The sequence below is a fragment of the Orycteropus afer genome, unplaced genomic scaffold (genome assembly GCF_000298275.1).
Source record: "Orycteropus afer afer isolate SDZICR_OR568_19922 unplaced genomic scaffold, OryAfe1.0 scaffold00007, whole genome shotgun sequence".
Classification (NCBI taxonomy): domain Eukaryota; kingdom Metazoa; phylum Chordata; class Mammalia; order Tubulidentata; family Orycteropodidae; genus Orycteropus; species Orycteropus afer.
Window position 1 is genome coordinate 11,258,928 of NW_006921594.1, and position 16,400 is coordinate 11,275,327.

The window sequence follows — 16,400 nt, forward strand, 5'->3', positions numbered from 1 at the left end:
AAAGCAACCTTTTACTTAAATAAAATGAGAAAGAATAATAATCTCAGTTAACAATTAGAATACTTCCTAAGGAATTCACAAAATCTCCAGGATTTAACACTCTCAAGGTATGTTTTATGTAACTAAACCCCACTCCTATTGAATCGATTCTGACTCATAGTCATCTTATAGGACAGGATAGAACTGCCCTATTGGGTTTCCAAGGCTGTAATCTTTACAGAAGATGACTGACACATTTTTATACAGGATCACCATTTTTAATAACCAATACAGGGAGTCCCCAGGTTACGAATGTCAGACTTACAGACAGCTCCTGCTTGCCCTTTAGTGTTATGTAAATTTGCCCTCACTTTGGGATGATTGAACCAACCCCTACTCACAACAAATTCATCATCACAGTTACCTTCATTTGCTGCACATGCAGCTTTTAAAACATTTAAAAGGCTTCAAGACTTTTCTTGCACTAAAGTAAGGCTAAAGAAGAACCGTACACCCTGTTCCAATACACCTACAGATTCCACTTAAAGATACAGAGGAATGGATCACATTTGCAAGCCTGGGACTGCCTGTATTTAAAACAATGAACTCGTATCTTCTCTTCTTCCAACATATACTTTGCATTTTAGTAACTTAAAATTGTTGTTGTTTGCCGTCGAGTCGGCCCCGACTCATAGCGACCCCTCCTTGGGTTTCCGAGGCAGTATCACTGCGGAAGTAGGATTGCCCAACCTTCCTTCCAAGGAGTGGCTGGTGGGTTTGAACCGCCAGCCTCTGGTGAGCAGTCAAGTGCCTTAGGCACTATGCTACCAGAGCTCCTAACTTAAAACTAGTTTGATCAACTATATATATGTGTGTGAGTGTGTGTGTATACATACATACATGTATATATATATGTGTGTGTATACATACATACATGTATATATGTATATATGTGTGTATATATACATAATGCATGTATATACATGTATATATGTGTACATGTATATATATGTGTGTGTATATATACATACATACATGTATATATGTATATGTGTGTGTGTGTGTGTGTGTGTGTATCTTGCAGAGGCCTTTCTTGTCACATTTCAGCCCAGAGCAAAGTTTTATAGACAGGTTATCAACTCCATGAACAATGGAATTTACAATAAAAGTGCTAATAAAGCTCTAAGAGCATGTGCTTGGGAGACTTGCTCCTCCCCCTCCCCCCTTTGAAAAATGACAGGCAATTTGTGTTCATGGTTTCTGAATTGAATCAGATTTGGCTGGTTCTAATGAAAACATGCCCCTTAAAATATACAACCAACACTTTTTTCTAAGTTACGATTCAAGACAAGGTTTTAGGTATGGGGGGATGTTGCTCTTTTACTGAATAGTGAATCTAGTCCTTATTTCAGGAAACCCACAAAACTTCTAGGAATTTGTTTAGAAATGTATAATCTTGTTTTTCCAGACTAATGACCAGTTTAAACCTTTATGTGTTGGGCAGCTTCTCCTGGACACGTAATGGGACTCACTTTGACATAGATAAGGACCCTCTGGTCACCATGAACGCTGGCTCAGGAACCCTCATAATCAACATCATGAGCGAGGGGAAAGCAGAAACCTATGAAGGCGTCTATCAGTGTACAGCAAGGAATGAACGGGGAGCTGCAGTTTCTAATAATATTGTCATCCGTCCATCCAGTAAGCAAGACTTGTCAACCAAACATGATTCTGTTTAAAGGATTGCTCAGAGACTCTGCTATTGCTAGAAATATTTAGTAAATATATATTTATTAGAAAATACTAGAATTGCTTCCGATTCTGACTTTATTTTTCATGAAAGTCATTCTTTCCATTTCATCCTAAGGAGTTCCTAACCTCATACTTTGCTGATCCAGTGTGTCTTTTATGCAAGTACTGAGTGAAAAAGCAAAGTTAAGAAAGATGTTTCTTCCCAAAACCAGTCTAATTAGCTATTTGTCACATATTTTCTGTATAAGCAAATTTCTTCTAGTCACATGAAAATAAATTCAGTAAGAAATGGGTAGTTGAGATCCAAGTCCTGTTTCTTTAAACATTTTTATTTTAGTATTCCACTAGAAATAGAGGCCTCAGTACCTTGATATTATTGTGGCTTTTTTGCACTGATCATGACCTAAATCCTTCCAACAACCTCAAGATGATGTACTAAAAGAACAGTGATTATTTCCAGTTCTGGTCATTGAAAAAAATTATTATACTCACAATATGCATCATTTGTAAAAAAAAAATATTTACAAAGAAACCAGAAAAGAAATTTGAAATTTACTCAAGAATCCTAATCACTCACTGCTCAAATTTAACATTTGCCCAGCGATAAAGCTCAGAAGGTAGAAATGGATAGGAAGGAAGGACAAGTGGAATGGTAACACAGGGAGGAAGTGGGAAGAGTGCTGTTTCATTGTCATGAAACCAACATGTACGAACAGTTGAATAGGAAACCAATTTGTTCTATAAACTTTCACTCACATCACAGTAAAAAGTTAAGTAAATAAATAAAACAAAATTACATGTCTCCCTAAAATGAAAAATAAAGTGCACTGAAATGTTAAGAACTGTTATTTTTTTACTTCTATTTTATTTTCTAACTTTGTATTTAAAAAATATTTTCTAGTTATCTTAATGTACATAAATTCTGAGTTACTGTTTCCTCAAAAGTTTAGAAAGAGGAACCTGTTTTAAAACGTATCTTTTTATAAACTGTATTTTTATTTTTCAATGCAGAGATAACTTAGCAGTTAATATTGTATTTAATAGGGTCACCGTTGTGGACCAAAGAAAAACTTGAACCAATGATACTTCGAAATGGTCAGCCTCTAGTACTTCCATGCAGGCCCCCAGCTGGATTGCCACCACCTATAATATTCTGGATGGATAACTGTAAGTTCTTAAAATCTGAACATTCTCCAAGAGTCTTATGATTATTGACTTGTTATAATAAATTACAACCTTTTGTGATTCACAAAGGCGCTCTGGTGGTGCAATCCCTAAGGCATCTGACTGCTAACCAAAAGGTTGGCGTATCAAACCCACCAGCCACTCCACAGAAGGAAGATGGGGTAATCTATTTCCATAAAGATTTATTGCTTCCGAAACCCAAGGGGTTCGCTATGAGTCAGAATTGACTCGATGGCGTGGGTTTGGTTTGTAATTCACAGAGTTTTTATAAAATGTTTTAGAGGTGCTCAGGAAAATAAATTGTTCATTGAAACAAATAACATGTCATTTCATTCACTCAATCAGTTTTTTTACGGACTTACTATATGTCAGGAGCCCTGGTAGCGTAGTGCCTAAGGCACTTGACTGCTAACCAGAAGGCTGGTGGTTCAAACTCGCCAACCACTCCTCAGAAGGAAGGTTGGGCAATCTACTTTCGTAGTGATACTGCCTCAGAAACCCAAGGAGGGGTCGCTATGAGTCAGGTCCAACTCGACGGCACATAACAACAGCAACAAATACTATATGTCAGGCACTGAACCTACATTCCTGGCAACAAGGGTGTCAGGGGACAATAAATGCATTTAGCTGATTATTTGTCAGTTGGTGGTAAGTGCTATGAAGAAAAATAAAACAGAGAAAGAGGAAGAGAGTGATGCTGATAGGTACTGTTTTAAATAAGGTAGTTAAGGAAGCCCTCTTATAAAATGTTCTTTGAAAACATAAAGGACTGAGTGAGCAAGCCAATGCCCCCTAGGGGTCTGGGTGGAAAGGAACAACAGGTGCAAGCTCTGAGGTTGGAGCATCCCTAGCGTGTGTAAGAAGAGCCAGGGGGCCAGTGTGACCAGATGAGTGAGCGAGGGAAGAGAGGTAGACCAGATCATAAAGGCCACGAGGCTCATTGGAAAGGGCTTTGACTTTCTCTAGATGAGATAGGGGGACATAGTACATGTAAAGTCTCAAAATCATCTAAATACGTAACTACTGTTTTCCACATTACACCGCTGGCTACATCATTTACATCCACTTTTAGGCTATTGGCAAAACATCCTGAACTTTCAAGTGGAGTTGCATCTGGAATATGAGAAAAATTCAGATCTGTATGGCGTTCTATTTGCAAGATGACATTTGAGATAGTTATCTGCATGCTTGTGTCAACTATAACGTGAAGGAGCTGAAAAGGCAAAGTACCCTTCTGGGGAAGGCCTGTTCCCTTTAGTTGATCCACCAAATTTGTTGTTGCATTTTCATCAGCAATAAAAGTACAAATGAGAAATGGAATGGCCTACAACTCTCCATAGTCATTAAATAAATATACATTATTTTTTCTGAATTATTTTTATATCAATCCTTTCCCTGGAGATTAAATGGCTTAAACCCGTTAATTTACGACCACCAATCAAACCCCCCACCTTGATCAAAAAGTAAGTTAGTGTTCTTTCAAGTTCTAACTCCACGTTTCCCTGCCTTTTCCTGCCAGACAACGTGTAGGCTTTTCATCACACTTTTGTGTTTTATGAAATGTAGACAACACACCTGTGGTAGGAGAAGCACAGCTGCTCAAGTCTAACTGGAAAAGGAAATCCTTCCAGGACACAACGCCTGGCCTGAGGCCACTGGCATGTGTGACTTCTCTTAGGGCTCTCACTTCCAAGCTCAAGAACTTTCACAGTTAAGCTCTACGCTGCATGTTAGCCAGCCAAGTGTCAATCTATACATAGATTCTTGATGCCACCTCCCTATGTTCCTAATACACTTAGAAAATCTTCCCCTATGCCTAAGATAAGACAGTTTCTTAACCAGGCATGAAGGAAAGTAAATCATCATGCTGGAAACTGGAAAGGCAGAGGACTGACAGTCAGTCATTGAATCTTTCAATGTGTTTACAAAGCCCCTATTTGTCCAGTGTCACCACAGTGGACCGAGCAGATGAAGGTCTCTGTCCTCCGATAGCTCAAATTCCAGTGTAAAAAGACAAACAACAAACCATGGATATGTTAAGTAAGGAGTCCCTGAGGGGTGCAAAGGATTAATAGCACTCAGCTGCTAATTGAAAGGTTGGTGGTTTGAGTCTCCCCAGAACCACCTTGGAAGAAAGGCCTAGCAATATACACCCAAAACAATCAGCCATTGAAAACTCCATGCAACACAGTTCTAGTCTGAAACACATGGGGTCACCATGAGTTGACAACTCAACAGCAACTGGCTAACAGGTTGTTTGTTGTTGTTGTTGTTGGTTGCTATCAATTCAATTCTGACTTATGGCAACAGCACCCCCCCCCAAAAAAAAAAAAACCAAACTCATTGCCGTCGAGTCAAATCCAACTCAGTGACCCCTCCTTGAGTTTCCGAGGTGGTATCTCTATGGAAGTAGATTGTCCAACCTTCCTTCCGAAAAGTGGCTGGGGTTTGAGCCGCCAGCCTTCTGGTTAGCAGTCAAATGCCTTAGACACTATGCCACCAAAGTAGAACAGAACTGCTCTGTAGAGTTTTCAAAGCTGTGACCTTTCAGAAATAGACCTGTCTTTGGAGGTGCTGCTGGGTAGATTGGAAGACAAGTAAAATTTAGAGTGTGTTAGAAGGTAATAAGTAATTCAGAAAGGAAAAAGTAGAGCAGGGTGAGAGAGAGTAGGAATGGGAGGCAGGTTACAACATTAAATAGTGCCATCACTGCACCCAGTTGTTGATTGTCCGTTTTAGTACCTAACAGAGCTCAGACAGAGCAGGGATTTGGGTGGATCTGATATCTGGCACAAGACCCGGCTCACAGTTAGGTGGTCTCAAAGTCTTTGGTTTCTAACTATTGTATATTGAAGGAACTCATGTTAAACATCCTTAGAAGCTTTTTTAGTGTGTATTCTAAGATGTGTGGGTATATGTATTTAACCAACTAGGTAATAATTTAAATACAAAGAAAAGCCATGCCAACTCTTTTTGTAAAACTTTTTTTTTTTTTTAGTTTATACTTGGTAAATAAGACACTTTACTGTATGACTATAACCTTACCTCTGCCCACAACCAGAAAACTTGGGTTGGACAGGTACAGTTGAAGTTAAAATGGTCATTTTTTTTCCAGCTATTTACTGTTACTAAAAGAGATTTAGAGACACAAGAATTATTCAAGGGAAGTTCACAGAATTATTAGTGAAAGAAATATTTATATAGCTACCTTTACCTCACGAATTTAGAAATGGCTACTTTGTGAGGGAATGATTTGGACATCTCTTTGCCTTTCTCCAGCCTTTCAAAGACTTCCACAAAGTGAGAGAGTTTCCCAGGGTCTAAATGGAGACCTGTACTTTTCCAATGTCCTTCCGGAGGACACCCGTGAAGACTATATCTGTTATGCCAGGTTTAATCACACTCAAACCATACAGCAGAAGCAGCCTATTTCTCTGAAGGTGGTTTCAGGTAAGACCTCAGCTTCATGAAACTCTCTTTTGATGATGGTTACAAATATGAGTAAAATATATTAACTATGACTAAATAATGAATACTACCACCTTTGAAGTAAATGGGTTAAATGATCAGGAAACTACCTAGGAATAATCACTAAAGTGTTGGCATATATCTTGGAAAGGGCAGGTATCCCATAAATATTGTGTTTTACATTCTTTTTGCTGTACATGTTCATCTTTTATTGCCAATACTGTTTGTGTGTTAACCTTCAGAGTATACTGGGTGATCTGAGCAGTTGAGTGTGCTTTATGTCACACGATGCCTTTTACTTAGCAGTCCTGCAACCTACGTTAGATGTCACATATTACTGGTTGGGGGTAACTGAGTGAATTAATGAGTTAATCATGTACAATGTAAAACACTGTTTTTACTTGGTAGGGATGACACTTTGTCAGCATAGCTGTATTCATTTGCTTTTGTTGCCCAATACTTTTTTGATCCTTTCCTCTGCTTTTGTGCATTCTTCATAATATTCTGTTTATTTCAGTGGATGAATTGAATGACACTATAGCTGCTAATTTGAGTGACACTGAGTTTTATGGTGGTGAGTTATGGTGATTGTAACTGATATTCTTTCCTTCATTGTAGAATTAGTTCACTAACTTCACCTCCATGGCTATGTAACCTTATTTCTTTATGAAATTTCTAATTACATGTTTAACACCACTAGAGTAAATGTATGTTTTTTGTAATCATAGTTATAAACTTTCAGAATATGTCACTAAACCATTTTTCATGATGTATGTATGAAAATGAAAATTATTTTTAACTGTTTTCATGTAAAGAACCATTTCATGTGATTTGAAAAAATCTTTCATGTACATTTGGAAATATATTTTTGATTTTGTGTCCATCCATAAACGTTTTCTTGTGAGCTAAATAAAAATTGGCAGAATGTATTAACCTGCTAGATTACTAACTCATCAAACTCTTAATAACCTTTAGCAAATAACATTAAGTCAATTTTCATAGTAATTCATCACATTTCTTGTCCATTTTCACATGGCATTATCGATATAATTAACAATAGTATTTCTCTTAGTTTTGTATAAAACCAAGCAATTATCTTGAAATAATCTTTTTTAAACATAGTATTTAATTTCATTTTTTGAAACATAAAAGAATTTGATTTCCTCAAAGGAAAAATGACTCTGACGTGTATAGTCTATCAATGAAGATGGCAGGTTCTGGCTATTGGGTTGTACTAACAATCTATAAGATAGAATATCTACTGTATTAACTTTTCATCCTTGAGATGCAAAGAAAAAACCATTAACCCCCCCATGACCAGGCTAGACATGCCACATCACTGCCTTTATTTTATTTTAACATACTTCTGAGACATATGGGCCTTAAAACAATTTCCAAAGTGGTTTCAGAGAGGTAAGGTTTTTCCCCAAATCTCTAACATCTTAAGAAAATTCTAAAATCCCTGAAGTAATCTTCTCTGGCATTCAGGTTTTTGTTATTTTTTTTTCCTGAAAAAATTAAATAATTCATAGATTACTTTTTTATTCAGTATCTGTGGGCATCAAATGGAGATAATGCATTCAAGTGTTTTGAAAACTGTAAAGACCTACAGAACCTTAAGTGATATATTTTCTACTTCAAGTTTTTCTGAAAGGCCTTCAGGAGATCAGGCCACAGATTAAAAAGGCCTCCGTGAAAAAGAATGTAGCTTATACAAATCTCCCTGAGATCTCCTTCTTCCAAAATAGCTTCTTTGGATCTCGGAAGTCCTTTTTATTTTTTCATCGAGGAGACCAATTTCAATGTATTTAACTTCACCATTATTTTAATTTATGACATACAATTTGCCAGATCTCAGTCAGTAACTCTCTGGTTTTGTTTTGTTGTCCATAAAATGTTGTAGTTTGAGGTCTTAATATGTTAGGTATCCCCTACAGATTTAGTGTATTTCTTTGCAAATAATGCTCCCACATAAATAATGCACCCACACATATAATGCATAGAAATGATTAAATTAATTGAAATAGTTTTGGCATAGCAAGGTTTGCAAAAAAAAGAAAGAAAGAAAAAAAAAGTGTGCTTTATTTGCATAATAATACTGTATCTCCATGATTAATCTGGTAAAATTGGCTATACCATTGTCCCTGATGTAAATGAAAATACCCTTTTATAACCATATCTTTCTTAAAAGACCTAACATTTTCCAGATGATAGACAGTTTTTATTTTGACCTGCACCATAATCTGATGGGATGTTTAGTTAGATTATAGGATTTTCCTCTCTCTGTCTACATTTTGAAGATATTCCAACCCATAGAAAATCCATAAACATGTATGTGTACAAAAGGGAAACAAGGCCTTACTCTTAGTGCTTATCTAGCCAAAATTGCTGCTATTCCTCATTAACTGAGTGAATGATGGCTACTCTCAAGGCTGTGTGTCTGGGTAGCTTAACAAATTTCACACTCACTGTTAAATGGTTTAGAAAAGGGCTTAAAATTTTATACAGCTATTTTGACAGTGAGTTGAGTTTCTAGAAATACTCGTAGCAAGAAATTCATAATTTTTAATGCATATTGATTTTCTTTTTTGCAGCTAAATCAAGTAGAGAGAGGCCACCAACGTTTTTAACTCCAGAAGGCAATGCAAGTAACAAAGAGGAATTAAGAGGAAATGTCCTTTCACTAGAGTGCATTGCAGAAGGATTGTGAGTTACCATTTTGTATCCCAGTGTACATTTCATATAAAATATAGTAGGTTGATTGTTGTTGTTGTGTGCCGTTGAGTCAGACCCAACTCAGAGTGACCCCTCCTTGGGTTTCCGAGGCCATATCACTATGGAAGTAGATTGCCCAACCTTCCTTCTGAGGAGTGGCTGGTGGGTTTGAACTGCCAGCCTACTGGTTAGCAGTCAAGTGCCTTAGGCACTATGCTACCAGAGCTCCTAGTAGGTTAATAGAGAGGCATTAATATCACAGAGAAACAGGTGCCTTATCTACTACTTCCATAAGCATCGAAAACATTTTTATAATTATTTGCAACGCAGGTCATTATAAATCTTGTGTTACTGTTAAAATATTTTGTTAATGCAAAATATTTTATTCAAGATTTGTTAATCTTGAAATGAGTATCAGTAATCACCTTATGATTGCTATGATAATTAGGGTGTGTCATTTTTCAGTTGGTCTGTAATGAACCTCACCAAAACTTAGTGACCTCAAAACAACAGCTATTTATCATTGATCATTTATCTATGGGTCTACAGGACAGTTCTGAAACAGGCTGGGCCCAGCTAATCTCTCTTGGGTTTACTCAGACGTCTGCTAGGTGGCTCAGGATTCTGAGGGTCAGCTGGTTGTCAGCCGGTTCAACAGAGCTCTTGGCCATGAGTTTCTCATATCCCTCCAGCAGACAGCAGAAGCTTACAAGGACTCTTAGGGCCTAGGCTTGGAACTGGGACATTATCCTTTCCACTGCTTCCTGCTTGCAAGTCATAAGACCAACCCCACATTCGTTGCAAATATCTCATCTCTGCACATCCCAAAACTGATAGGCCTTTGGCATGAGTCACAGAGGGGCCTCAGCTCAGATACAAGAACTGTTGTGTTACATTAGATACATATTAGTAGCAACTCACTGCCGTGGAGTCAGATCTGACTCATAGGGACCCCTCCTTGGGTTCCTGAGGCGGTGTCATTACAGAAGTAGATTGCCCAATCCTCCTTATGAGGAGTGGCTGGTGGGTTTTAACCACCAGCCTTCTCGTTAGCAGTCAAATGCCTTAGGCACTACATGACCAGAGCTCCCTATTAGTGGCAAGCATCCATATCAGTCCCCCCTGTTATGCCTGATGGGTATGGGGACATCTATTGTAAACCTGGAGTGGAATCTCAGAAACCTGCTGCCCGCCCATGCTGTGATCTGTACTGTCCTTGACCTGGTCCACTCACTGGTCTCACATCTTGCCCAGAGTAAGCCTCCGTTGATAACTTGACTTCAGAAGGCACATGGAGGCCTCTTGTGGCCAAGACAGGCAATCACATTGCACTCAACTCACTTCCTCAAGTAACTGAAAACTAGCAACCCCCCTTTTAAAGCTATGTTAGATTCTATTTTTCCAACATAATTTATTAAAAAAGAAAAAGAAAAGAAACCTTAAGATTTTCATCTTCATTGTGTTAGAGAGTACTCTATTGATCTCCAACCTTTTCAGAGCAGAGTGCTTTGACATGTGTAAAACCAAGACATATTATTACAAATCAATAGATACTATAAACTCATAGTATCACAGTATTTCTAATTCTCAACAACTTCTCAATGGAGCAAGCCTCAAAAATAAATCATGACTTTGGGATGTGGAAATATGGTGTTCTCACTTCCATCTCTATCTCCCTCTCACATTCAGATCATGAGATGCAAATTAATCTAACTATAGGAAACATCATAATATGTCACCAGATCCCACATGTATACTGTATCAGTTTTTCAAAATGATTTCACATCTTCTGACTCTTTTTATATTCACAGCATGTTTTAATTTTAGCAGCTACAAATTAATCAGATAAATATGTTCAATTATTTTCATTCAGCCAAACAAACCAAAACAGTTCTACAAATAGTCCCATTTGAATTTCTGATCACAATTATTATCTTCCTGAGGACCTAGACAATATCTTTTTTGTCTTTATCTTCCCAACACTTAGGTTGATACCTGAAGTATAGTTTAGTACTTACTAAATGTTTGTGTTGAATGAATTTTTATTGTACTATCATGAAAATCAAATCTATTCAAATCAAATAGATTTGATGCATTGAACACCAGTGACCAAAAACCAGAAGAATTGTGAAATGACATCAAGAGCATCATCCATGAAGAAAGCAAGAGGTCATTAAAAAGACGAGAAAGAAAGAAAAGACCAAAATGAATGTCAGAAGAGACTCTGAAACTTGTCCTTGAGTGGAGAGTAGCTAAAGCAAATGGAAGAAATGGCAAGATAAAAGAGCTGAACAGAAGATTAATATTAATTGCATGCAAGTAAAATCTTACTGAAGATAATTCAAAAACGGTTGCAGCAGTATACTGACAGAGAACTTCCAGAAATGCAAGCTGGATTCAGAAGAGGATGTGGAATCAGGGATATCATTGCTGATGTCAGATGGATCTTGGCTGAAAGCAAAGAGTACCAGAAAGGTGTTTACTTGTGTTTTATTGACTATGCAAAAGCATTTGATGGTGTGGATCATAACAAATTGTAGATAACATTGAGAAGAATGGGAATTCCAGAACACTTAATTGTACTCATGAGGAATTCATAGACCAGGAGGCTGTCATTCAAACAGAACAAGGGAACACTACATGGTTTAAGGGAGCTCTGGTAGTGTAGTGCCTAAGGCACTTGACTGTTAACCAGAAGGCTGGCTGTTCAAACCCACCAGCCACTCCTTGGAAGAAAGGTTGGGCAATCTACTTCTACAGTGATACTGCCTTGGAAACCCAAGGAGGGATCACTGTGAGTCGGGTCTGACTCAATGGCACATAACAACAACATGTCTTAAAATCAAGAAGGGAGTGCATCAGAGTTGTATCCTTTCACCATACTTATTCAATCTGTATGCTGAGCAAATGATCCGAGAAGCTGGACTATATGAAGAAGAATATGACATTAGGATTGGAGGAAGAATTAATAACAACCTGCAATATGCTGGTGACACAACTTTGCTTGCTGAAAGTGAGGATGACTTGAAACACTTCCTGATGAAGATTGAAGGCTACAGTCTGCAGTATGGATTACATTTCAATATAAGGAAAACAAAAATCCTCACAACTGGTCCTAAAAGCAACGTTATGATAAATGGAGAAAAGATTTGAAATTGTCAAAGACTTCACATTACTTGGTTCTACAATTGACGCCAATGGAAGCAGCAGTCGGGACATCAGATGATGTATAGCACTGGGCAAATTGGCTGCAAAGGATCTCTTTCAAGTACTGAAGAGCAAAGATGTTTCCTTGAGGACTAAGGTGCGCCTGACACAAGCCATGATATTTCCAATCACCTGGTATGCATGTGAGGGCTGAACAATGAATAAGGAAGACTGAAGAAGAATTGATGCTTTTGAGCTGTGGTATTGGTGAAGAATGCTGAAAGTACTGTGGACTGCTAAAAGAACTAACAGGTCTGTCCTGGAGGAAGTGCACCAAGAATGCTCCCTGGAGGCAAGAATGGCCAGACTTCATTTCACCTACTTGGTCATGTTGTCAGAAAGGACCATTCCCTGGAGAAGGATGTCATGCTTGGTAAGGTGGAGGGTCGACAAAAGAAGGGAAGGCCCTCAATGAGATGGATTGATACAGTGGCAGCAGGAATGGGCTGAAGTATAACAAGAATCGTGGAGCTGGCTCAGGACTGGGTGATGATTTGTCCCGCTGTGCATAGGGTCGCTATGAGTCAGAGACAATTGATGGCACTTAACAACAACAACAACATCATGAAAATCTTCTGAAGTCATTAGATCCAGTCAACCACTATTGTCCCCACTGAGGCAGATGAGGAACCTGAGGCCCAAAGAAGTCAGTTATTGAAGGTCAGAGAGCAATTTAGGGACAAGACTTAAGTCTTTGAAGTAAGTCTTTTACCTCCAAGCATGTGTTCTGACATTTCATCCATATCTGTATTGCATGATTTAATAATAAACATAGGTAAGGTAGATGAGAAATAGTGTAATACATGAGTTTCATCTACTCTTATTGTTTGGTATAATAATTTGAAATATCCTAATAATGAAATTAAGGAGAGAGAATCACTATTCCTCTAATTACTTAATTCATATCATCATATGGCTGTGGTAAAATTGAAAACTTTATCCATTTGATATGAAAATGGATGTAAAAGTTCAAGGGCACAAATGGACACATCAGCTGTTTCTTTGTACATTTTTAACTTAGCTGATGGAAGATTATATCTCAGTATCATTAATTTCTTAGTAACTCTTTTGATTGGCATAGCATGTTCACTTCAATTTTTCCAAGAGTCCCTCATTGATCAGAACTTGGAAGAAGATAATGAGGTCCCTTCAGTAAAGCAGCTCATCCTAAGATTCTCGGTGTATCATTGAAGTCAAAGTTTAAGGTGTGCTATAAATTAGTATAGGAGCTCTGTTGGCATAGTCCCTAAGGCACTTGACTGCTAACCAGAAGGCTGGCAGTTCAAACCCACCAGCCACTCCTTGGAAGGAAGGTTGGGCAGTCTATTTCAGTAGTGATACCACCTTGGAAACCCAAGGAGGGGTCGCTATGAGTCGGGTCCGACTCCATGGCACATAACAATAACAACATAAATTAATATAGTCATGATTAGGTGAAAACGCTAACTTACAGACTTAAATGCTAACTTACATACTGTTGTTGTTATTGTTATGTGCTGTCGAGTCGGCCCCGACTTATAGCGACCCCTTCTTGGGTTTTCAAGGCAGTATCACTACAGAAGTAGATTGCCCAAACTTCCTTCCGAGGAGTGGATGGTGGGTTTGAACCACCAGCCTTCTGGTTAGCAGTCAAGTGCCTTAGGTACTACACCACCAGAGTTCCCACTTACACACTAGTACTTATAAAAGTGTAATGCTTATTTAAAAATCTATATATTTCTTGTGATCTCGATATAAATAATTTATTATAAACTTTCATAAAAATTTACACCTCAAAGCAGTCACAGGTGAACTTTTTTAAATTTATTTTTTGTAACCTTATTATTTGTTTATCACATCAGGCCTACACCCATTATTCACTGGATAAAAGAAGATGGAGTACTGCCCACCAACCGGACATTTTATAAGAACTTTAGGAAAACACTGCAGATCATTCATGTATCAGAAGCTGATTCTGGAAAATACCAATGTATAGCAAAAAATGCACTAGGAGTTATCCATCATACTATTTCTGTTACAGTCAAAGGTATGTCACTGTTTAAAATGCATTGCTCTTGCCTTCATGAGAGGCCCAATTAAACATTCTTTTGGGTATGTTCTTCAATGATAAATATTAAGTGTCTATCAACATTACGTTACCTTGAGTATCTTCTCATTGCTAGATAGTAGAAATTAAATCAGGTTAAATTAGTTCTCCATTAAATCTTCCTTATAAACTAGAAAGTGTGAGGCCACCATTAGTGAACATTCTAATCAAAGATTCCACAGAAGAATCCTGATAAAAATGGGGAAAATTAAGAGAAAAATTTAAAATCTCATGGACTCTAGACTTTCTGGAGCCACGTAAAGTGGGTGAACCCCTGAAAATATTGCCCTGAAATAATCTTTAAACTTTCAACTGAAAATATCCCTTAAAGTCTTTTTAAATCCAAATAATAGTTTAACTTAACTAATAAAAAAATCTACTTTGGCCATTATGCTCTTTTAAGAACTGTCTATATGGGGTCAAGGGAGCTCTGGTAGCATAGTGGCTAAGACACTTGCCTGCTAACCAGACGGCTGGCGGTTCAAACCCACCAGCCACTCCTCGGAAGGAAGGTTGGGCAATCCTACTTCCGTAGTGATACTGCCTCGGAAACCCAAGGAGGGGTCGCTATGAGTCAGGGCCGACTCGACGGCACATAACAACAACAACAACAACATATGGGGTCAAAGAGAATCAACAACTCAAAAGGTTAGATAGCAGCCTTAGGAGGAAGTCAGTTTATGTTAAAGGAGGAACAACTCAGAAAAAGAGGGTGAGGATGGTTGTACAACTTGAAGAATGTGATCGGTGTCACTGAATTGTACATGTAGGAACTGTTCAATCGTTGTATGTTGTGCTGTGTATATTCCAATAGCAACAACAAAATAAATAATTTTCTTAAAAAATCTTCCTTACAGAAGAATTCCAATTTATAAATATTGAATGAAGACGTTAAATAGAAAATCACTATTAGAACTCCCATAGTAAATGCTACCTGCTGATTAAAGAGCTGATTAAATGATTAATGAGCTGCTGATTAAAGCTAAAATAAGTGGGTGAAACTTTAAGAAGAAACTGGATATTTGTGTAGCCTAAAGTATTTGTCTCAAAATATTAATTAATTACTATTAATAAAATATTAGTTAATTAATTGATAATTAATTATTAACTATTGTGGTAGTTTTATCATAAATCCACAAATTCTTCCACACTTTGCCCTCATGAAAGTGGTGCATAACTTCCTTCCCCTTGAGAATAGGCTAGACTTAGTGACTCACTTCTAATGAATAAAATAAGAAAAGGACAAAATATTAACTTTAGAGTGGAGAAACCTGGCAGATACCACCTTAACCAAGTGGTCAAGATTAATGTCACCAATAAGTCATAGTGATAGCATGAACTCCATGATGTGTGATAAGAAAGTTCCATCATATCTGTGGCATTCTTCTCAAAAACCCATAACCTCAGTCTAATCATTAGAAAACAACTGATAAACCCAAGTTAAGAGTCATTCTACAAAATAAATGGCCAGTACTCTTTAAAAGTGTCATGGAAGACAAGAAATGACCAAGAAACTGTCAGATTGGAGGAGACTAAAGAGACATGGCAAAGAAATGCAATGTGGTGTTCAGGAAAGGATCCTAAGATATAGGACATGAGTGGAAAAACTGGGGAAGTCTTAATGAAGTCTAGAGTTTAGTTGACAGTATTTTATCAATGTTAGTTTCTTATTTAGATATCTATACCATGGTTAAGGGAGCTCTGGTAGCATAGTGGCTAAGACACTTGCCTGCTAACCAGACAGCTGGTGGTTCAAACCCACCAGCCACTCCTTGGAAGGAAGGTTGGGCAATCCTACTTCCGTAGTGATACTGCCTCGGAAACCCAAGGAGGGGTCGCTATGAGTCGGGTTTGACTTGACGGCACATAACAACAACCATGGTTAAGGAGCCCTCGTGACACAGTGGTTAAGTGCTTGGCTGCTAACCAAAAGGTCAGTGGTTTGAACCCTCCAGCTCTCCATGGGAGAAAGATGTGGCAGTTGGCTTCCAAAGATTTACAACCTTGG

General features: G+C 37.9%; 1 protein-coding gene across 1 annotated transcript in view; it reads left to right on the forward strand.

Annotated features, from left to right (window-relative positions):
* NRCAM (neuronal cell adhesion molecule) overlaps positions 1 to 16,400 on the forward strand; it is a 92,263-nt gene that overhangs the window by 8,265 nt on the left and 67,598 nt on the right. Inside the window, exons 4-9 of the mRNA XM_007944281.2 lie at positions 1,484 to 1,680; positions 2,776 to 2,898; positions 6,196 to 6,366; positions 6,902 to 6,958; positions 8,979 to 9,090; positions 14,148 to 14,332. Of these exons, the coding sequence (XP_007942472.1) occupies positions 1,484 to 1,680; positions 2,776 to 2,898; positions 6,196 to 6,366; positions 6,902 to 6,958; positions 8,979 to 9,090; positions 14,148 to 14,332 (845 nt within the window). The remainder of the gene's footprint in view (positions 1 to 1,483; positions 1,681 to 2,775; positions 2,899 to 6,195; positions 6,367 to 6,901; positions 6,959 to 8,978; positions 9,091 to 14,147; positions 14,333 to 16,400) is intronic.